The 23315-nt window shown below is 40.9% G+C and overlaps 1 protein-coding gene and 1 long non-coding RNA gene across 2 annotated transcripts in view; one reads left to right on the top strand and one right to left on the bottom strand.

Moving 5' to 3' along the window:
* Positions 1 to 13033, top strand: part of PDZD2 (PDZ domain containing 2) — a 229588-nt gene extending 216555 nt beyond the window's left edge. Inside the window, exons 21-24 of the mRNA XM_058564290.1 lie at positions 640 to 741; positions 1420 to 1690; positions 4197 to 4331; positions 11586 to 13033. Of these exons, the coding sequence (XP_058420273.1) occupies positions 640 to 741; positions 1420 to 1690; positions 4197 to 4331; positions 11586 to 11752 (675 nt within the window). The 3' untranslated portion in view covers positions 11753 to 13033. The remainder of the gene's footprint in view (positions 1 to 639; positions 742 to 1419; positions 1691 to 4196; positions 4332 to 11585) is intronic.
* On the bottom strand, positions 9299 to 22215 carry LOC131419272 (uncharacterized). The gene is made up of 3 exons (XR_009223181.1): positions 20678 to 22215; positions 13030 to 13187; positions 9299 to 9713 (listed from the first exon to the last, which is right to left on the bottom strand). It is a non-coding gene; the product is annotated as an uncharacterized LOC131419272 (long non-coding RNA).
* Between the last annotated feature and the right edge of the window lie 1100 nt (positions 22216 to 23315).

The raw sequence follows: 23315 nt of genomic DNA, 5'->3' as shown, positions 1-23315 counted from the left end.
TTTTATTACTTAACCCTAGGACACTACTAATAATGTTCTAGTCCGAATACGAGTTGACAATTAGTTTTAATGTACTTTATATTTTTAAACATACTTTGATGTTATGACTACCTGTTTGTTAATTGCACCTGAAATCCAATGAACTGATCATGGGGGGAGAAGAACATAAAACATGGTCTCAGAGTGCTTTTATCCTGCCTCTTGCCAGTGACATTTCTCTCTCTACTGTTGTTGAAAATGGCTTTGCTAAATTTGTAGACTTAAAGAATTATGGAATACAGAATTCCCTTTGTGATCAAATTATGTGCTATGATCAGATTTGGGAATACACAATCTTGATGCCTAGAATGGCTAGACTGCCTTCTAAATTGTCCCCTGTCCCTACTCCATCCTGGTTCTTGTCCACGTTTGCCATGGTTCTGTAGTTCCAGGATGGGCCCTCAACTCCGTATAAGCACCACCCAGGAGGGATGCAGGATGGTGGAGACGGGCCTCCTCCAATCCCAATCCTGTGTGAAGGCTCCTGAAGAAGCACTGGGGTTAGCGCTGACAAGCTCTGCAGTACGACAGGAGGATTTACATCAGGGCTTCCTTGCTCTTGGCACAAGGAATATACTTTTTTCTGTGTCTTTTCACTAGAATAAAGAAGACATTTGCTTCATAGTCTTGAATAAAAAAGAAGGCTCAGGTCTGGGATTCAGTGTGGCAGGAGGGACAGACATGGAGCCAAAACCAGTTGTGGTAAGTGACAATGCAAGAAGCTCTCAGGAAAGTCTGCCAAAGCTGCCTCGGAATTGGATCAGGACAAAATTCATGTCAGTGAGTTCAAAGGCTCCTGGTGTTTGTTCCCTGTTACCAAAACAAAAGTAGAAAAGTGAAGTACATGATACTTTAATGGACAAAGATATGCATTTTAACACATAGTTGACTGAGGGACAGGCTGAGTGACCTATTAGATGCCAATATAAATAAACACAATGGTCTATATCCTCGTGTTCACCTAAATATTTTATTTAAGTGCTAGAAAAACATTAGCATTAACTGACCAAACCTGCATTTGCTGATGAAATTACTTCTTTCTGAAGAACAACAATCTAAAACTGTATTTCACTCAAAGGCCTTTGAGATCATTAGGGAGGCCACCTTCCTTCGGCAAGACTGGGTCCTTTTCATCTTTGTGTCCCTGTTGCCCCATGGAGCGCCAGGCGCATATCAGACACTAGCAAGTTGAGTCAAATATGTTGAGAGGCTGGCACTGACGTTTGTAATTCCATTCCTTACACCGAATGTTTTTGATAAACCAAGTGTTTGTGTATGATTTGGAAAACATGCCGTTAGAAATTTCCTTTACTACAGATTTGCAGTTACGCTTTACTGGAGATCAAAAATGAGTTGGTTTTTGTCCTCTCCTTGTCCCAGGTTCACAGGGTGTTTTCTCAGGGGGCAGCTTCTCAGGAAGGGACTGTGAACCGAGGGGATTTCCTTCTGTCGGTCAATGGCGCCTCACTGGCAGGCTTAGCCCACGGGGATGTCCTGAAGGTTCTGCACCAGGCACAGCTGCACAAGGATGTCCTCATGGTCATTAAGAAAGGGAATGATCAGCCCAGGCCCTGCACCAGGCAGGAGCCTCCCACAGCCAGTGGGAAGGGCTCGCTGTCCAGAAAGACCATCCTCCTGGAACCTGGAATGGGTAAGATAGCCTTCAATAACCAGCAGGGTGTGAGCAGCTGGCAGAGTAGATTCTGGCTGAACATAAAGGAAAATAATCCCTATCATCTGTGTGAGAGAAATTAAATATGGTGAAGGCTAGTGTTTTTGGATGCTTCTTGCAAAAGCAGTGTTACAAATAAGTTATAAAAAGAAAAACCCAGTAGTTAAAGCCACACTGTTGAAGATTTTAAATGACTGCGTGACAGCTTCTCTCCATGTCCTAAGGAGGAAGCCCTCTCAGCTTTATATCCTCTTGTTAAGACTTAAGTGGGTAAGTAAAACAAGAAACTTGTGATGGGGGAATCAATGTGGAAAGAGAAATTCTAGAACTGAGTTTTGTCCTTGGAAAACATCAGGGTTTTTATTCTTTCCTGTTTTAGAAGAACATAAGGAAATGAGGGGGCAAAAGTGTTTAAAAACAGAGACTGCAGCCTTAATCAACCAAGAAGAGCTTACAAAGAGAGGTTCAGAAACATTTTCTATGTGCCCTCCATACTGTCATACCAGGGCACTATCGTAAGCCATACTAAGTACTTAAAACTAAGTACTGCTTCTATTTCTGGCACATAGGCTAATTATGGCCCTCAGACTATTTCAGACTTCTGTAGTGTCTTCTACCTTGGAGTCCGGGAGCAATATCTCCTTAGTCCAGAGGGCAGAGTAGAGTCTACAGAAGATCGGGTCAGGGCACTGCATTCTGGGGGGGCCTTTTGTTTCTTCTCTGCGTCTCTCCCTTATAAAGTCTAGGGTAACGGAATTTCTCTCTGCTCAACGTGGCTTCATCATGGCCTGAGCTGTTTGTAATGACTTTGCTGAAAATGGCACTGATTCCATGGAACAAATGAGAAGCTCTTCTTGCCCGGATGCCTCCACAATGTTGGAGTGTTCTGTCTTCCTTCTGTTTTCTTGTCTTGTTTTCACTCTTCTAGAAGGCTGAAGCCTCTCCCAACATAGGGAAACACCTTAGTTATCAGACCTGGTCATGCTCACCTTTGCCCCGACACTATCTCAACTGCTTCATGGATTTTCAGTGGGATCCTGGAAACGTAACCTGTCAAAGGAAACCACTTAATCCTAACAGCTTCCGGAGTTTTTAAGACTCATGAACTCAGATATGGAAGGCTATCCCGTCACTGTAATCATTAAGTATTCCTGTGGCACCCTTAGGGCATCTGGTCTTGAACCACACTCTACCGAGCTATCAAATTGTAAGCACGTTCAGGGCTTAACCTTCTTCATATTCCTATTCCTTAAGACCCCCCTGCCTGGGGCTCTACCTGATCCTAAGCAATTACTCCTTAACAGGCACTGAGAGCATCCCAGCGGGGGCTTCATGCACTTGGCTGCATGTTAGAGGCAGCTGGGCTTTTTAAAATCCTGATGCCCAGGAAATTGCCCAGCTCAGTTAAATCAGCAATTCTGAGAGGTGGAGGTGGGGGCCCAGCCTCAGTAGCTCTTTAAGTTTCTCAGGTGATTCCAGTTATGTAGCCAGAGTTGCAAGCCGCTGTAATGGGCACTTCCCCGTTTAACAGCGAGTAAAATCACCTACTGGAAAGTCATCCTGCTCCATTAGTAGATCTCCTTCAGACCATGTGGAGTGGGCTTTAAACCACAATAATGGACAGGACTTTGTGCTCAAAGGCAATGATGCTAGCGTGGCCTTAACACTGAGTGGACAATTTAATCTGTCTGTGGTCCTTCCCCTGCCTCCCAAGCAACTAAATGCACCTTTCCACTCAACTCACACATCCTCCACCAATACGGTGTGAAAGTAAGGGAAATAAAAGGCACGTTTACAATCCCTATTCAGACGCCTGAGATGGAGCTCAGCCCGGCCTCTCTAAACCAGCACACAAAGTAGGTGTGAGTTTGTTGCTGTGGAGCAGGCATCACCATGGAAACGTTTCTCCCCACAGTGGAGCAAGGAGATGGCAGTGAAGGCAACTGGTGTGTGATGAAGACACGCCCAGAGGCAGGGTTACCCCTCACCAGAGCAGGCAGAAGGGGGAAGGAAGGCAGCTCCATGTGGTCCCAGGGGGCTTCGGAATCCATGATCACAGTCTCACATGAGGCCTGGCATTTGGGTGTTGCAGGTTTTTAGTACTAGTCTGACGCTCTGCTGCCATTGGCAGCCAGGGTTGGCAGGAAATCAAATTAGATTTCCCAAGTGTGACTTGTCTTCACTGAGACATGCACTGGCAGCGTGTGGGGCTTGGTGAGAGCAGTTTGGCTTCTGGGGATTTCTGCCTGGGCATAAAAGCATTCTCCATGCCTGCAGAAAGTGGTCAGAAGAACAAAGGGTGCAGGTACAGCAGGAACACAGAAGGGCAGCTCCAAATTTGGGAGGCCAACCGTAACGCTGGTCTCAAATGTTGTGAGCACTTCAAGGCAGATGGGACTCAAGGGTGCCAGGGTGACACATTTGGGGACTGCACAGGTGGTAAGCATCCCTGTCGTCTTCATCTTTACGAATGCCGTTGCTGCAGGGAGAAGTGTAGCTGCACAGGATGCTCTGTGTGTTGAAGTGCTGAAGACCTCGGCTGGGCTGGGCTTGAGTCTGGATGGAGGAAAATCGTCCATGTCTGCAGATGGGCCACTGTTCATTAAAAGAGTGTACAAAGGTAATGTCCTAGAAAACCCTCTCAGCCATCTCTTGGGATTTTTGTGTGTGTGAGGAAGATCAGCCCTGAGCTAACATCTGTTGCCAATCCTCCTCTTTCTGCTGAGGAAGATTGGCCCTGGGCTGACATCCGTGCCCATCTTCCTCTACTTTATATGTGGGACGCCGTCACAGCATGGCTTGACAAGCAGTGCGTAGGTCCACGCCTAGGATCTGAACCTGAGAACCCCGGGCCGCTGAAGTGGAGCACGCGAACTTAACCGCTGCGCCACCAGGCCAGCCCCCCAGCCGTCTGTTTTCTTCCTGTGCACGTCAGTGCCTTCCATTTGGAAATCAAATTTGTTTAAAAAAATCTAAAATGTTGTTAACGCTTTGTGACATATAAGATTTTACCGTGCGTCAGCCCTGTTGGGTTTTACACGTATTGTATGTAATATATTTAATACAATACTAATATCAGTATATTATATATAACATATACATATGTGTATAAATATATCCTATTATATGTAATATAGTATATTTAATATACTAACAATACTAACATTTAATATATTAACTATATCAGTATATAATAATATATATTAACATACATGTATATACTGATATTGTTAGTATAATAATATTGTTAATATAATTGTTCAGCTTGGGAACCTGAAGATTTCTGAATACTGTCCAAGATCATAAAATGAATTACCGAGTTCATGAAGAGACCTCATACCAACTATTTCAGTGCTATCTACTGCTTCCATCTTACCCTCTTTACAGTTTGAGCGTATAACAGAATAGGTAGGTCAGCAAGTAATAAGGTCAATTCTTCTTAGCTAAGGATTGTTACTAATGACCCTCTAGTCAGCGGCCTTTTGGTATATTTCTACAACTACGTAATAATTCAGAAGCCTCCCCTCTACACTTGGCCTATAGTTACTAATAGAAAATTATTTAAGTATGGAGCTGTACTTAAAAAAAAAAAAAAATCCCTAGATCAAAAGTGGAAATGAAGGCCCTAGTTGTAAGCAGGGGCTGCAGTGCTGGGGCCCAGAGGAAGCAGGGGCGAGAAACGTGCTGGATGCTAGAGCTTCAGTGCCTACCCTGAGCACCCCGTGAATTTATGGGTGACTGGAACTGGGCTTCTTGTGATGTGGAGGGCTGGGGGTTGCTGTCTGTCAAAACAGGTTTTTTTTGTTTTTAAAGATTTTATTTATTTATTTTCCCCCCAAAGCCCCAGTAGATTGTTGTATGTCATAGCTGCACATCCTTCTAGTTGCGGTATGTGGGACGCGGCCTCAGCATGGCCGGAGAAGTGGTGCGTCAGTGCACGCCCGGGATCCGAACCCGGGCCGCCAGCAGTGGAGCACGCGCACTTAACCGCTAAGCCACGGGGCCAGCCCTGTCAAAACAGTTTTGCCTTGTAGCTCAGGTGGCAGCCAGGCCACAGGCCACCTGCTCATGGCCCAATGGGCAAGCAGAGGTCAGGCACAAATCAGGAGCCACACCTCTGCTGTGTGTGATGTCTAGAATCAGGGTACCAGGGTAAAGGGCAAACCCCACACGTGTTCAATTGACGGCAGCAGAACACGGAGAGCCAGGCTATGGCAAGCATGAAACAACTCAACTATATAGAGCACTCACAAACGAGAGCTCTCAGACAAGATTACAGCGTGCGTGGGGAATCCACTGCCAGATGAGAGAGCCAGCAGACCTAGTAAACAGGAGAGTCCATTAAAAAACAAAAGCAGGAGAATTATCCATGAAACAAGACCAAGAGGGTATTCAAAAGGAGCAGGCAGGTATGTTAAAACAGACACACACACAAAAAAAACCTGTTGGTAAAAATGCAGTCAAATATTTTTGTAATTAATAAATAGAATTAAAAAGCATACTAAATCCTTATGAAGAGAATTTATAAAAAATCAAGATACACAAAACCATAAAAACTGCAGCACAAGGACATAAAGAGATAAAAATTACAAAAGAAGGGGTACTGGCCCCATGGCGTAGAGGTTAACGTGCTGTGGCGGTGTCCCACATAAAGTGGAGGAAGGTCGGCATGGATGTTAACCCAGGGCCAGTCTTCCTCAGCAAAAAGAGGAGGATTGGCATGAATGTTAGCTCAGGGCTGATCTTCCTCACCAAAAAAAAAAAAAAAAAAATTACAAAAGAGGAAGAAATATTGAGGAGTACCAAAAGCAAAAAATAGAGTGAGAGAAAGGAAATATTTGGAGAAATCATGGCTAAGAATTTTCCAGAAATGAAAAACAACAGGAGTATTCAGACTGAAAATTGTCATCAAAGGCAAAACAGGATGAATTTTATAAAAACCCAAACCTTGATATATCACAATTGAGTTTCAGAATATAAAGAATAATAAGAAAATCTAGAAAGCTAACAGAGAAAATTCACCGATTGCTCACAAGGGCACTACAAGCAGATTGGCAGCATGAATGCCAGAAGACAACAGAATAACAGCTTCAGAGGACTGAGGATAAGTATCTGTCAGCCTAAAATATCATGCCCAGCCAAACTATCAAGACAGAGAGCAAATGGAGGGTTTTTTTTTTTTTTTTGGGAAGATCAGCCCTGAGCTAACATCCATGCCAATCCTCCTCTTTTTGCTGAGGAAGACCAGCTCTGAGCTAACGTCTATTGCCAATCCTCCTCCTTTTTTTCCCCAAAGCCCCAGTAGATAGTTGTACGTCATAGTTGCACATCCTTCTAGTTGCTGTACATGGGACGCGGCCTCAGCATGGCTGGAGAAGCAGTGCATCGGTGCACGCCCGGGATCTGAACTGGGGCCGCCAGTAGCAGAGCGCGCACACTTAACCGCTACGCCATGGGGCCAGCCCCAAAATGGAGGTATTTTTAAGATACACACAATGAAGGGAGCTGGAGTCACCGCCACCACAGTCAGTCCCAGGACACGCAGCCTCTGCAGGCCAAGAAGCTCACAGCCCAAAAAGGTGTCTGAGGCCTGCAAGCCAAAAGACCAGAAGCTGAAGCAGCAGCCCAGGCGGAAAGTGAGGGGGCCGGGCCGGAAATCCCATGGAATTTGCAGCACTGAAATGGGGAAGAACCTTCAGGAAAGAGAAGCATCCTCCACCAGCACAGGAATGACGTCCTGGATAACTTCTTGGCCTTTGTCTCTAACATCTGGCTAGAAATGCATGAAAACTACTCTATAAGTGGATAGAGGAGGAGGAGAAAGAAGCACCTGTTCCATAGACTAGTATGTTAGATGCTCTTGTGTGCAAGCCTGCGGTTTTGTCCTTGTGAGAAGACATTCAAGTGTTTCTGAACATTATATAGTGTAGATCTCTCCCTTCACTCTTTTTGAAGACTAGTAAATCTAGTTTCTTTGTACAGGCTTAGAGCTGTGTCCAAAGATTTCATCTTATTTCATACAGTCATACACCACATATACAACAGTAGTCCCATAAGATTAGTACCATATAGCCTAGGTGTGCAGTAGGCTATACCATCTAGGTTTGTGTAAGTGCACTCTATGGTTTGCACGATGAAATCGCCTAACAACCCATTTCTCAGAACGTTTCCCCATCGTTAAGTGATGCATGACTGTACTTACAAATTTAATGGGTACAGGTTTTCTGTTTATTTTGTTTTTCTTTGCCTTTTAACTCAAGCACCAAAAGCAATATAGCAATACTCAATGATTTCTTGCATTGGTCTAACACAAAAAAGTTTCTTTGAATAATAAAGGAATTAAATATCATATTTCCTTATAGCTTTCTTAAAGGTCAAGGATTTTATCTATGAAAAAAAGCAGTAGTTATTTGTAACCGCCTGTGTGAAGTGACAGCCATCCAGGTAAAGGACACTGTCACTACTATGTTTGGGCTGCTTTTAAAATGTTTCTCTTTTCATCATTATACCAAGAATATCAGTAATACGAGCCAAGATAAGAAGTATAAAGATGTGTTCTTCCTGATTGAAAAAAATCTAAGAGAATCAAATGTTAAGCCAATATAAATAGGTCACCAGGATTGCTGAATTCACAAGCAACATAAAAATCAATAGAATTTCCTATATATCAGCAATAACCATTATTTAAAAATACTATAGGATTACTTAAACATAACACACAAAGCATATATAGAAAAAAATACATAAAACGTTTAATTTCTATATGACAAAAAAATTCATCAGCATATATAAAAATCCCACAGACTAGAAGATATTTGCAACATATTTAATCAACAAAAGGCTAATGTCTAGACTATATAAAGAACTATAACTCAATAAGAAAAATACAAAATAAAGAGATAAATTGGGTAAAGAAAGCAGAAAATTGACAAAAGTTAAAACCTAAATGGCTAAGAAACACAGGAAAAGATGCTCAAACGTATTAGTTATTGGGTGAAAATTCTAACTATTAGAAATCATCTTTTTTATCAGGTTGATCATAAATAAGAAATCTTATGATATGTTGACGAGGACATGGAGAGAGGTGAGCTCCCATACCTTCTGGTAAAAGTATATATTGGTTCATCTCTTTGGGGAAAAATTTGGCAATGCTTGCTAAAATGGAAACTGAAACAATTTAAATTTCTATCTATAGCAGAATGATATGCAAAATATATTACAGTCATAAAAAGGAAAACACTATAGCAATTCCAGAAGCAAGTTAGGGGCAAGCCGCGTGGCTTAGCGGTTAAGTGCACGTGCTCCACTACTGGCGGCCCAGGTTCAGATCCCGGGCACGCACCGACGCACCGCTTCTCCGGCCATGCTGAGGCCGCGTCCCACATACAGCAACTAGAAGGATGTGCAACTACAACATAGAACTATCTACTGGGGCTTTGGGGAGAGAAAGGGGGAAAAAAGGAGGAGGACCGGCAATAGATGTTGGCTCAGGGCCGGTCTTCCTCAGCAAACAAGGAGGATTGGCACGGATGTTAGCTCAGGGCTGATCTGCCTCAAAAAAAAAAAAAAAAAAAAAAGCAGCAGCCAGTTAGATCCTTATACATTAACCAGGACCAGCTCAAAAACAGTGCTGAATGGGGAAAAAACCCAAATGTACATTCTGCACTGTGTGATACCAATTCATAATGACAACAGTAAACCTAAGAGTGTGTCAAACAAAAGCTATGCAAGACCCTTTTGGGAAAAAGCATATGAGCTTTCTAAAGGACATTTTTTCAAAACCTCAATAAATGGAGAGAGACATATCCTGATCAAATCAGTTAGGATTCTGTTTGGCCTCATGTCATAGAAAACTCAAAATATTGGTGTTGAAACAAGAGAAAAGTTTATTTCTCTCCCATGTAAAGTAGTGCAAGAGCTGGCACCCCCTTTGGTCTGCACAACACTGGATGTTTCATTGAGGACTTGCATCTACTTCATCTCATTCGCTCCTGGTGACAATCTAGTGAGGAAACAAGACCAATATTAACATCACCATTTTACAGAGAAAACTGAGCTTTAGAGAAACTTGTAACTTGCCTGAAGTCTCGGACTTGAGACCAAAACCCAGTCTGATTGCTTCTCAGCGCGCTTTCCACTAACCCTCGGCCTCCTGTTTTGGTTGGTTGGAACCACCTCCCACGCCCTTGGACCCCGGTGAACAGTCACAGAATTCTGAGGTTTCACATAACCTGCTTGGGGCCTTTAGTTAATATTCCTAGAAGAGCAGGACATTGGTACACACATTAACACAAAGTCAGTTATGTCCAACAGTGCTTTGGTTCTTCCAAAAATGTGTATCTTCAGAAAGCAATAACTGGGACTAAATCTCTTTGCTCCCACCATGGAGCACTGGTGAGGGCTCACAGTATCTCCCTCTATCATTAACAACATTAAATGTTTTTGTCCTTGAGTAGGTTGGATTAGAACTTGTCATTTGCTTCCAGCTATATTTTTATTATTTTATCAGTTTTTATAATCAACTATAATTACACGTGTAAAGGAATCAAATAATATTTAACAATGATTTTTCAGAAATTTAGGATGAAATTGATACAGCTCAGTTTTTTGAGATCTAATAATTAGAGAAATTAATTTGAGAAAATTAATTATTTTCATAATGTGGGAATTTTTCTGTCAACGCCCTTTTTTCCATGATAAGATGCCTCCACAGCCAGTGTGGAGGTGTGATTGTTTGTTTTAGATGTATACCTAAAAGAAAATAAATAAAAGAGGGCTTAAACGTGTGTTTTTCTCAAAGTTCATAAATTTGCTATAACATACACCAAGCTGTAGTGTAGAAATACATGAAGCTTCGTAAGTAATCAATTAAGTAATCTCCACGGTCACTGATGAGCATGTGATCACTGCTTCTCAGAACTTAGGTATATCAGCCAACATCTGTTAACAATTAGAAGTTGAGCCTGGGGCTGGCCTGGTGGCGCAAGAGGTTAAGTGCATGCACTCTGCTGCGGCTGCTGCGGCAGCCCGGGTTTCGCTGGTTCGGATCCCAGGCACGCACTGACGCACCGCCTGTTAAGCCGTGCTGTGGTGGCCTCCCATATAAAGTGGAGGAAGATGGGCATGGATGTTAGCCCAGGGCCAGTCTTCCTCAGCAAAAAGAGAAGGATTGGCATCGGATGTTAGCTCAGGGCTGGTCCTCCTCACGGAAAAAAAAAAAAAAAAAAGTTGAGCCTATTTTCCTACATTTATTGGTTATTTGGATTTTAGCTATTGATTTTGTTTGCTCAACTTCCTCTTTATTATGTATTCTTAGTGATTTTTAGGGTTTTTTTTTTCTTGCTGAGGAAGATTTACCCTGATCAAACATCTGTTGCTGATCTCTTTTTTTTTTTGCTTGAAGATGATTTTCCCTGAACTAACATCTGTGCCAGTCTTCCTCTGTTTTGTATGTGGCTGCCACAGCATGGCAGTGGATGAGTGGTGTAGATCTGTGCCTGAGAACCGAACCCTGGCCGCTGAAGCGGAGTGCACTGAATGTAACCACTAGGCCATGGGGCTGGCCCCTGATTTGTAGTTATCTGGTCTAGATATTAACCCTGTGTTGAGTAAATTCATTGAAAACATCTTCCTCTAGTCAGTTGCATATTTTTATCTTGCTTATGTTTTTGGGGGGAATGGTTACAGATTTGAAATTTTTTATGTAGTCGAACTTCTTTTTAAGGGTATATGCTTTGTGTGTCTTGTTATTCCCTATCCTAAGAATAAAGGCATATCGTTTAGAGATTTCTCTCATTTAAGTTTTTAGTTTACTTGCAATTTATTTTGAATGCTATGAAAGTACCAAACTATTATTCTATATTTATTCTCACAGGTGGTGCAGCTGAACAAGCTGGAACAATAGAAGCTGGAGATGAAATTCTTGCCATTAATGGGAAACCCCTGGTTGGGCTCATGCACTTTGATGCCTGGAATATTATGAAGTCTGTCCCAGAGGGACCTGTGCAGTTAGTAATTAGAAAGCACAGGAATTCCTCATGAAACAGGCACTAGGAGTGATAATCACTAGTAGTGCTTATGTTTTTTAACCAGAATCTCCTTTTCTCAGTTCCTTTCTTACTTTAGCAAACCAGAATGACTTCTCAAAACGATGGGTTCCTGAAACAACAGAGAAACATTGGTGTAGGCGAGGACTATGAAAATCTCCGAGTCTTTCCTTATACCTGAAGCTGACACCTCCTTTGTGTGCAGCAGCAATGGAGCTGAACTCGGGAAGCCTCCCCCCTGGATCTCCTAGGTTGGGGGGCTCATTTGGTTCCAGTGCCTGTCCCTACCTTGTATGTTCACTGATGGGGACACAGATGTGACATGCCCTTTTTCACCTGAAACATTCAGCTAGACCTTCACGTCCCTCTTGCCACCTCTCCCAACATACCCAATCTTGGCAGTCAGGGAGCTAACAGAGTCTGAGGGGCAACACAAATGTCACAACTGAAAGGACTGTAGTTTTATATAATTTTGTAGGTAAATAACTGCTTTTAGGCACATTCAATGGAAAGAGCTGTAGGTCTGTATGTTACCCTGGGGGGGGGGGGTGGAATCAGTTATGACCTAATGGCTAGGCTGAGCTCAGGAATTATGCGAAAATGAAAAAAGCAAGATACAGAAAGTAATATTTTTTAGTGAGTATAATGTGCAACGTGTGGATGCAGAGTTCAACTCAGTGGGTTGCTGATCACCATGAAGTGTTGATTGTAATTACAAATGTAAGTCGTAAGGCTGTTTTACAGAAATGCAGTTCTGATAAATTGTATTAAATAGCCATGAACTTTGCTGCTTAGAGCGAGCAGAAAGTTCCAGCTCTGAAAGCACCTTGCACCTAGTTTGGAACTTGTCTTGAATAAGGTGCCTGAATTCAAGACTGGTCAACATAAAAGCAGGCAAAAATATCACAGTCACTGGATTTCCATTTCTATATTTTATGCACTCCAACCACTAATTGAAACTAAATTATTTTTAGAAATCAAATATCTTTTTAATGCCCTTGAATTTATAAACATAAGCGTTATATTTACAATCCAAATAGAAGAGCTTAAAATCATCCTTTTTAAGAGACTTTCTGTTTGGTTGGTTTCCCCCCTTTCCCAACATGCTTAAGAAATGGAACATTTCTAAGCATTGATCTCCTTTCCTGACCTGGGTGTCATGACATAACCTCTGCAGTGACTGAAGTTTTTGCTGTTCTTGTTTTCCTGTTTTGCAAATTCTTCCTTTTGCCAAAAATGTTTCCCTGCAGAAGACTGTTGTGACTGACTCACACTGCTTGTGAAACTCGTCCCAGCGGCTCCTCCTTTCAAAGCACGAGCTTCTTCATAGTAGCCGTTCCCGTTCAGTGTGCCAGTCCTCATCACAAAATTGGCTTTTCTCCCCTCCTACTGTATCTTCTTAAATTCCAAACCTTCATCAGCTTCATTTACTGAAGTGTAATAAGAAACATAAAATGGAGAACGAGGGTGAGTCACTCTTTCAAGGTAAAGGAGCGGAAGGAACTTGTAGCTACAACCCAAATCTTCCCGGGGGGGGGGGGGGGCAGGCCAGCTGACTGAGTCCTGGGAATACGGGTGAGATTGCACATCTGTGTGCATGACGACACTAAGGTTTTCTGTTGGAGATTTCTTTTTAAATAACCTACAGTTCATGTCTATGGCTTGGAGGAAAAAAAAAAACCTCAGAGGTCATTAACCCCCCGTCACCCATCACGGAGGTGCTTGAGCGGCCACCTTTGTACATCATCATTTTTCTGAGTGACCAATCCCAGTAAACCTCTGTGGAGTTGGCCCAGTGAGGTCTCTCAGATGGGACTGAAATATCTGGCTGGTGTGACCCAGATTTCTCATCTTTTAACAAGTTATTCAAAAGAGAATGTAGTACAGGCGTTAGCTAGAAAGACCTGATTAATTTAGCTTCTACTTTTCACTACAATTCCAGGTAGGCTACTATAGGAAGTCAGTGCAAGGTGCATGCTCGATTGTGTTTACGTCTCTGGGGGTCAGTTTTGCGGTTTCTGCTTTCTTGCCTAAATGATGACAAAGAGACTTTTGAAGAAGTCAACACTGAAAACTATTTTTTGCCTCCACTCTTTGTTTTTGCTGTGCCTACTAGTGAGGAATGCACAGTCCTATGTGAACAGACAGGAATTTCTAGAGCAATGTGGAGCAACGGAATGGTCTCCTGTGAGTCCTTAATCCTCATATCTGAGGAATGCCAGGGTAGACCTCTGGGTCACTAACCTATGTTCAAGTCATCAGCCATTTCTAGTAGATCTTGCTGGAAGAGTTCCCTGGCTGATAGTTGGAATATAAGGGAGGAAGCAAAAGCTAAACCGTCTCTGACCCTAAGAGAGAAAGCTATTTATTTGTCTTCAGTGTTCAAGGCATGACTAGTATTTCTAATTAGCCTAATAAATTCCCACACTTCCTGAAGTGAACACTAATGGTGTTGTCCTACTAAACTTGCATTGTTTTGGTTTTTTAACTGGTCAGTCAGTCATTCACTATAAGCTATGAGGTTAAATACGTGTCATAACGTGACTTGTAGTTGCAAGGCTATACCGTGAAGGTTTAAGTAGGTTGGGTTTCATTTCTATCCTCCCATCCACATCTCATTTAATTTTATGGTTGACTTAATTGGCACCACACTTGTTGTATGATATTATACATTATCCTTTATTTATGTAAAATAAAATGCCTTATATATTATTAAAGAGTATGTGCAATAATATGAAATAGCCTGTACATTTTAAAAAATGTTGTCGCCAAGTTATGTAAAGCCACATCTCTGTAAACAAACTTTTTTAAGTAATTTTAAAAAAATAAAACACTCTGCTTACTAGTTTTTATTTTTCAGTTCTTGATCTATAGAATATGATTACCTAAATGGGTGAGAGATGCAAAGGCAACAGAACTCAAGTCAACCACTCTTTTCTGTGGCCACTCAGGATCTAACACAATCCTAAACCTTTCCACGTCTGAAATCTTAGAATCCAACATCCCAAGCTTTTACAACCTCCTGACCTTCTGGATCTTATTCCCCCTTTCTCCCACTACTGCTTCTTGTCTTCAGTTTCAACAAGCCCTCCAATCCCTTGACAACTAACTGTCAATTTTCTCCCCATCAGAACCCCCGCCCTTTCATTCCCTTCTCTCTTGAGACAGACTAAAGCCCCATGGTAAAGCACAACAATCCCTGTCCAGCCCAGAGGCTCAGCTCCCTTGCCCTAGCTAATCTTGGATCTTTCCAACTAGCCAACTTCCTGGTTCCTACACGCCTATTCCTAGAGAAAATCCCACAACTGCACAGAATGATGCTGCTATAAATTCATGGTCTCCAATCTCAACTGGACTCTCAATGCTACCTGGCAAATGTTTCCTTGTCAGTTTTTTCTCTCATTGTTCACAATGACTACACTCGTCATTTTTCTCAAAACCCCTACCTGCTCACCTTGCCCCCCCCCATATTCAGATGATCTGGGATCCTACTTCACAGAGTGAAATAAAAAGCATGTACTTTATTTAGGCCCTTTTGGTTTTAAGATGCAGACACTAACCTAGAGTGGCCCAAGGAAGACGACAAGGTGGCATCTCACAGAAATGCAAGAATAGGATTTGGCCTGTGACCAGGCCTCAGAGACTGGAGAAACTCTGGGGTTCATGGATCTTCGGTCAGTGCCCTCCACTGATCGGACTCCACTGCTGTTTGTGGGTTTGTTTCTGCAGACCCACTTCTCTGCTTTCCACAAGTTGGCGGCCTTATCCCCAAACTCTTCACACATTTTCTTTACTTAGAAATCTCCTATGAATGCCCTACTTGATATCACAGAATTTCTCTGGACATAAAAGCTACTGCCTGCCTGATTTTCCATATACACCCCAAAAGTAAGATTCTGATTGGCTCAGTCCACCCCTATGTGGGCAGAGCTTTTTCCTGGAGGAGAGAGTGCTTGTTTGCATAACTTGCCTCTCTAAAATCCACTGAAACAAATACAAAGAGAGAAACTAGAATTTTAATATAATACAGCAACAGCCACAAACCCATTCACTGAATGTTGAAAACTACATATTATGTACAATAAAATCCGAGACCAAATTAAAGGAGAACAATGAAATGGAGAGGAGAGAAAAGTGGTATGAAAGGAAGAATGCCACCAAAACCCTTAATTTGGAGAAAAGGAATTATACGAGAAGGTAGGCCCCAGAAAAAGCAGGAAGCACCCAGAATTGGAGCCATTTCCACTCCTCAGAATGGCAGGGAAGGTGAGGTTGAAAAGGAGGATCCTTTTAATTTTCCCAGGGACCTGGTCGGCCAAGGCAGGTCAGAGGAGTAACAGGCAAGGAATGGTCTGATCTGATGGAGCCCTTGTCAGATAGGTTCCTGCAATGAAAGGGCTGACCTGATTCAGTAAGAGATTCACTGCTGCAGCTCACTGGCCCCATAAAGGTGGCACCAAGCACCAATCCACACCCCCTCCTCCCAAACCCCCCAAAGCAGCTGAGTATCTGAGTCCAGATTAAAATCGCTAGTATCCAACTCTCCTCTCTCTCTCCTCCAAAGGGCTGAACTGAACAATGCTTAAACACAGAGAGCTCTAAAGGACCCACTACTGACCAATCTTGGGCAAACAGCAGGCTTAGGTAGAACCCCCACATTCCCCACTAACAATCAGGTTCAGCAAGAGTCGTCATGAACACAGAACTGGGAAAGCTGGAGCGATGGTGTTGAAATATAATACGCAAAAAAGCAGATAAAAAATGTAATTTGGAGGACTACCATGGGAATCAAAAAATTATAAACACAAACTGTTTTGTATTCTCAATGTATTTAAAGAGAATGTGGCTTCTAAGCAGCACAAGATCAAAAAAGAGATAAGAAAATCAAATGAGATTAATATGGGTCTGGTAGAACTAAGAACAAAAACCGAAGAGACCACCTTACCACACCAAAGCCATATTAGAAGCATCAAGTCAAATCAAATTACAGAAATCCACGTCAGTGACACTGAAAATGAACTTGATGAACTTGAAAAATGCTTAGAATACAATGAAAATGGACAAAGCAAATTTATAAATAAAATTCTGATTAAATGTTAGCCAATAGAATCCAGTAGTACATTAAAGAAAATACCTAGCCTAAGTGATGTTAATTCCAAGAACGCATGAATGGCTTGAAATTAAGAAATCTATAGGGCCGGCCTCGTGGCTTAGCGGTTAAGTGCGCGCACTCCGCTACTGGCGGCCCGGGTTCAGATCCCGGGCGCACACCAACGCACCACTTCTCTGGCCATGCTGAGGCCGCGTCCCACATACAGCAACTAGAAGGATGTGCAACTATGACATACAACTATCTACTGGGGCTTTGGGGAAAAAAAAAGGAGGATTGGCAATAGATGTTAGCTCAGAGCCGGTCTTCCTCAGCAAAAAGAGGAGGACTGGCATGGATGTTAGCTCAGGGCTGATCTTCCTCACAAAAAAAAGAAAGAAAGAAATCTATAAATGTAGTTCCTTATATTAGTAGGACGAAAAATATATATATAGTGAAAGGTGTCAACAGATGCTTTTTTAAAGCCTGCACCATACTCTAATGGAAAAACTCCAGAATCATTCCCATTAAAGTCAAGAATACACACAAAAAGGATGTTCACTGCTGTTATTGTTGAATAACAATGTTCTGGAGGTCCAAGCCAATACAATCAGACAAAATTTTTTAAAAGCAGTATAAATAGTGGAAAGAAACAAAAGTATCATAATTTGCACATGATATAGTTAGGCACATGCAAACATAAACACATCAATTTAAAAACTACTAAAATATTAGAATTCAATAAGGTGGCTATCAAAAATTATTCACCAAAACAAGGGCTTTCCTATATATAAATAATAACCAGTTAGAACACATTATGGAAGGAAACACCTAAGCACAATAGCAACTGAAAATATATTTAACCTTAGCAAGGACTGGCAAGACTAAAAAGAAGACAAAGCTCTATTAAGAGACATAAAAAAGGTAACTCGAACAAATGAGGAGATATAAGCTTATTCTCGGAAAGGATGACTCAATACTAGAAAGATCTCAACTATCCTGAAACTAATTTATAAGTTCAACCATAATCTCAAAGGAATTTTTTTTTTAATTTTTTTTTGGTGAGGAAGATCAGCCCTGAGCTAACATCCATGCCAATCCTCCTCTTTTTGCTGAGGAAGACCAGCCCTGAGCTAAAATCTGTGCTGATCTTCCTCCACTTTATGTGGGATGCCGCCACGGCATGGCCTGACAAGCAGTGCATCAGTGCACGCCCGGGATCCGAAGCCGGGCCGCCAGCAGTGGAGCGCGTGCACTTAACTGCTAAGCCATGGGGCCAGCCCCTCAAAAGAATTTTTTTAACCTGACAAAATTATTTGAAGTCCATTTGGTAGGATAAACATGTAAAAATAGGCAGAAGAATTTTGAAAAAGCATAAGAGGGGAACTAGCCCTATGACATTATCAGAAACTACTCAAAATAGTAGCTCCTCTTCCATAAAACTAGACATGCAAACCACTGGAATAAACAGCCAAAGTTCAAAGATTCTAAATTCAAAGAAAATTCAAAGGGAGCATTCTAAATCAGTGGCAAAAAACACAGATTATTCAATAACTAGTTTTGGAAAAATGGGCTAGGTATTTTCGGGGAAAAAAAAAGCTGGATCCCTGGCAACAAAATAAAATTCAAGGGCCATCACTCACTTAAAAGCAAGAAAAGAAAACAAAAAACCATCCAAAAAGCCATATATATTGTTTTAATCATAAAGTGAATATGAGGCTAAATTCAGAAGCTATAAAGCAATACACTCATAATTTAACCAGACTACATACAAACTAAAAACTACTGGGGGCTATCCCAGTGGATTCAGGCAAGATGGCAGAACAGTGACACAGTTTTTTAACCTCCTCACATCCCATCCGTTCCCCACTCCCTGCCGCTAATACCACACGCATACACACAGAGCAATTAGTATAGAAAAACCACTGTAAATATCTACAATAAAACTAGGTGTGAAAGAACCCCCACAAACCCCAAAATATACAAATGGGCAGGGACAAACTATGAACAATAACAAGACCAATTTGGATCAGATCTGTGCAAGGAAAGTAGAAGGAAGCAGGGTGCATCTGATAGCCATAGGACCCCCACTCCCCATAATCAAATAATCAACAGGAAAGCTCAGAGGACCAACTGGACAACAGCAGCTGAAACTGGAATCGTTTGTTCACCCTCTCATAGTGGGCAAGCGAGTGGGGTCTGGGATGAAGGCAGAGAGCACGAAGGCAGGCTCTGCACTCTCAAAACTGATCAGCTAACGCCCCACACTGAGGAGAAAGTACTGGGAACAGAATCCAAGTTGAGCAGGACAAGAACATAGAGATCAAGAAAAACGAGGTGCAGATAAAGGGGGGTGAGGGGAGCAGAACCAGGAGATCTCAGAAAGCAAGCTGCCGTATTTCTTCACACGCCACCAAAACAGAAGAGGGAGGTCTAGAAAATAAATACAGTTAGGGAGAGCTACCCTGATCCACATCTCCCTTCTAAAAGAACAAGAAAAGTAATTTCAGGTAAAAATGGGCAACAGAAGATAATCTAGGTCGAATCCCATACAAAGTTATTATAAGAAAAAACAGCATGAGGAGCAAATACAACCCCTACAGACAACAGAAGCACACCCAGAAAGACGTTCCCAGGAAAATAATGAAAATTGTAACTTAGCACCTCAAATGAATTAAAATACATCAAGAAAACTACACAAAACATGAATAAATAATATAAACTGAAATTAGAAAAATTCAGAAATTGGGTATTTAAACTCAAGAAAAAAATTAAAATAATTTCAGAAAAGACTAAACTAGAAAGATCATTCATAATGAATAAACACCGTAGTGTCTTAAGAGAAAGAAGATAAAAAGGCTGAAACGTTTGAGGATCAATAATAAAGAGAAAAGAACCCAAGCAAAACTGATAAATATAGAAGATTATTATATAAGAGTCCTCGAAGAAGAAAATCTAAACAAGGGAACACAGAACAAATAGGAACACTTTAATTTTCCTGAAATGGAGAATAAAAAAAGATTTGACACTACATATTGAAAGAACACACCACATACTAAGGAATCCTGATCCAGAACAACGAACACCAAAACATACTGTAGTAACATTGGGAAAAAAATTCCACGTGCTCCAGACAAAAAGAATAAGGCATTCAGGAGGGAAAGAACATCATATCATAATCAGACTTTGACAGTAATGCTTTATGCCAAAAAGAACATATTTAAGATACTCACAAAAAAAAATGTGACCCAGGAATTTTATCCACACAAACTGACTTTCAAATAAACGGCTGCAGATAAACTGTCATCAGCATACAAAAACTCAGGGATTATTATTCTCACAAGCCCCCTCTCAAGAATCTAACAAATGATCAAAACAACTAAACTGACTGGATAAACAACAACAAAAAGAATGATGGTGAACATATTGTATGTTTCTACTTGAAGAGCTAAGACTAAAGTAAGAGTTAAAATGGAGAGATTACAGTATATAATAATTATGTTCTTATAATGCAGATGCAGTGGAACTACAAAAAGTGGGAGCCAGCCTGGTGGCGTAGTGGTTAAGTTCACACACTCCGCTTCAGCGGCCCGGGGTTCGTGGGTTCCGATCCCGGGCGTGGACCTATGCGCTGCTCGTCAAGCCATGCTGTGGCAGCATCCCACGTACAAAATAGAGGAAGATGGGCACAGGTGTTAGCTCAGGGCCAATCTTCCTCACCAAAAAAAAAGTCAAAAAGTGAAAGCACTGAACTGCATACTTATAAATGGTTAATGGTAAATTTTATGTTATATATATTTTACCACAACAAAAAGGGAAAAAATAAATTACCTCATTAGTTTACATTGATACTTCTGATCTGAATTCAGAATACAAAGTTTTTTATCTTCTGTCTTAAAACTGCATCTCCACTTGTCCATAATCGAGAATCCTGGTTCTCTTCAAGGAAAGTGATGATTATAAAAGAATGTTTATCTCCGTAAGTTCATTAAAAAGAAAAAAAAAAAAACTAATCAGTCACCTCTGGAGAATGCTAGGGAACCAACTCTACTGAAAACTGGTAAATAAAATGTAGAATTATCCTACCTTTCCTCTACAAACTGTACTAAAAGGTAGTGTAGAAAAGATAAAGTTTCTCATAGAAATATTCTAGCTAATAAAGAAGAAATGGTAAGAATTAAAATATCACCACTCAGTCATCCCAATAAAGCACCGGATCTAAGAACTGAACCGCAAGGTTGCCAACATCACAAAAGGAGAGACATTGAGTGCTTCCTGACGCAAGAACACACCACCACCTATGAAACAGTGTTGCCTACACAAACAAACCTGAAGCTGACAGAGCCTCTAGATCCAATTACCAATTCTTGGGAAGTACAGAAGTCAGAAAAACACATTAAACTACACCACATGGATGTAATCAGCAAAACCAAACTCTGGAAAACTCTACAGGACGAGTGACCTGATTTCATCAACAAATATTTTGCAAGGGAAAAAATGAGAGAGATGGGGGAGAAGAACCTATAGCTCAAGAGAAACTTAAAAAGACATATCAAATAAAAAATGAAACAAGACAGACCACAATCATTAGAGATGCACACTGGGTCAGGACAGTGATTCCTCTTGAGGGTTACAGAGATTGTAATTGGGAGATAGACTTGAACAGCTTTGGATAGCTAGCAAGGTTCTATCTTCTCACCTGCGTGATGACACATTTGCCTTAAAATAATTCACTAGCCTATACATTTTTTAATGTAATTTTTCCATTTGTATTTTAATCATAAAAATTAAATGCTTGTATACATATATATTCATAAGTTACATATTTATGTGATTTTTGTATGTTGTATTTAATTTTACTCCCAAAAATTTTTTTATGAAATATATATACATATCCCAAATCTGAATACGAGGCAGATTTCTAATTTAGTAGGACAATTAAGGTCTCCAAAGATACTGTGCTCAAGCACTGAACCTCACACTTTTCTAAATGCCAAAAGAAAAAGAAAAACTTACCATATGCCAACTCCAAAGACTGGGAAAACCAGTTGCATCACAGACACAGGGTTAATATCCATGATATATGGAAAGTTTTCATAAATCAATACATAAAAAGATCATTGCTCATTAGAAAAATGGATAAAGAACATGAACAGATAATTCACAAAAAAAAATACAAATTACCAATAAAGATAGTAAGTGATAATCAACCACTCAATAAATAAAATAATTTGATCATTCTCCCCTATTAGCTTGGCAAAGCCCAGGATTGATGATACCCTCTACAGTATTGGCTAAGGTGTAGAGAAACAAGCATTCACAATATTGGTGAAAGTATAAGTTAACATAAATCTTAGAAACCAATTTGACTTTACCTTTTACATTTTCAAGGCATACTCTTTGAATAAATTCACTTCTACCAATTCCTCCTACAGAAATCAGACAAATATAAAGAAACATGTATGAAAATATATATTACAACACTGTCTGTAATAATGAAAAACGAGAATAATCCAAATGCCCATTGAGAGAAATTATACAATGAAACCGAAAATTATTAAAAAGAACGGTGTGTGCTTATTCTGAAAGCTGTCCACAATAGGATAAGTACAAAAAGTAAACTGCACACCAGTATATAATGCTAGTGGGAATCATAGTACACCACTGGTCTATCAGGAGTAAATACCCATATAATTCTAACATTGGGCTGAGAAAGCATGCATATCAATTTAACTATGGTACCATCCATACCCCCTTTGAAGGACAGCCTGCAAGGTTATGAACAATAATATCACTACCTTACTGGAGCTATTAAAGAATATATGACATTTGTACAGAACTTACAAGAGCCAGAGATATCATTCTGGGACCCAATGGACTGCGATGGATTGGAAATTACCTCAGGTTGCTGGTCATCTTGATCTGGATGAAAGTGAAGGACAGCGATATCATCTGACAATATATAACAGTTAATACAAGATGGAGAGGCCATAGTGTTGGAATTAAACTTCATAAAGTAAATACCTCACGTAGACTTCTGACTAGCAGTTTCTACGTTCCTGGGGCAACAGTACCCATGCCTAGCAGTCATGGACCCTTGTCATCACCAGGCTGGATGTCATTACTTAATGGTTCAATATTGCCACTGAACCACTCAGACATCAGCCTCTTTCACTTTCCTTTGGGTGCTGACCAAATTCACAGGTTTGTTACACTTAAAAAGAGTATCCTATACCTAGCTGTCCACAAACAATGGGAAGAACTGAATAATGGAATGTGTCAGAGACCACTGCGCAATCTTGCTTCAGAAGGCCAGGGGCTTTCTCCACCATTTGACATCTGACAATGCTTCTTTCTTCTGAGAACACACAGAATTGGTCAACTTTTTCATCCCCAAAAGATAATTTATGTAAGTTATACCAAGATATTAGAATAAAGCAGGGTTATCCTTTTATCATTGTATTTTGCA

Source organism: Diceros bicornis, chromosome 20, assembly GCF_020826845.1.
Source record: "Diceros bicornis minor isolate mBicDic1 chromosome 20, mDicBic1.mat.cur, whole genome shotgun sequence".
Taxonomy (NCBI): Eukaryota; Metazoa; Chordata; class Mammalia; order Perissodactyla; family Rhinocerotidae; genus Diceros; species Diceros bicornis.
This window is presented reverse-complemented; position numbering and strand designations above follow the sequence as displayed.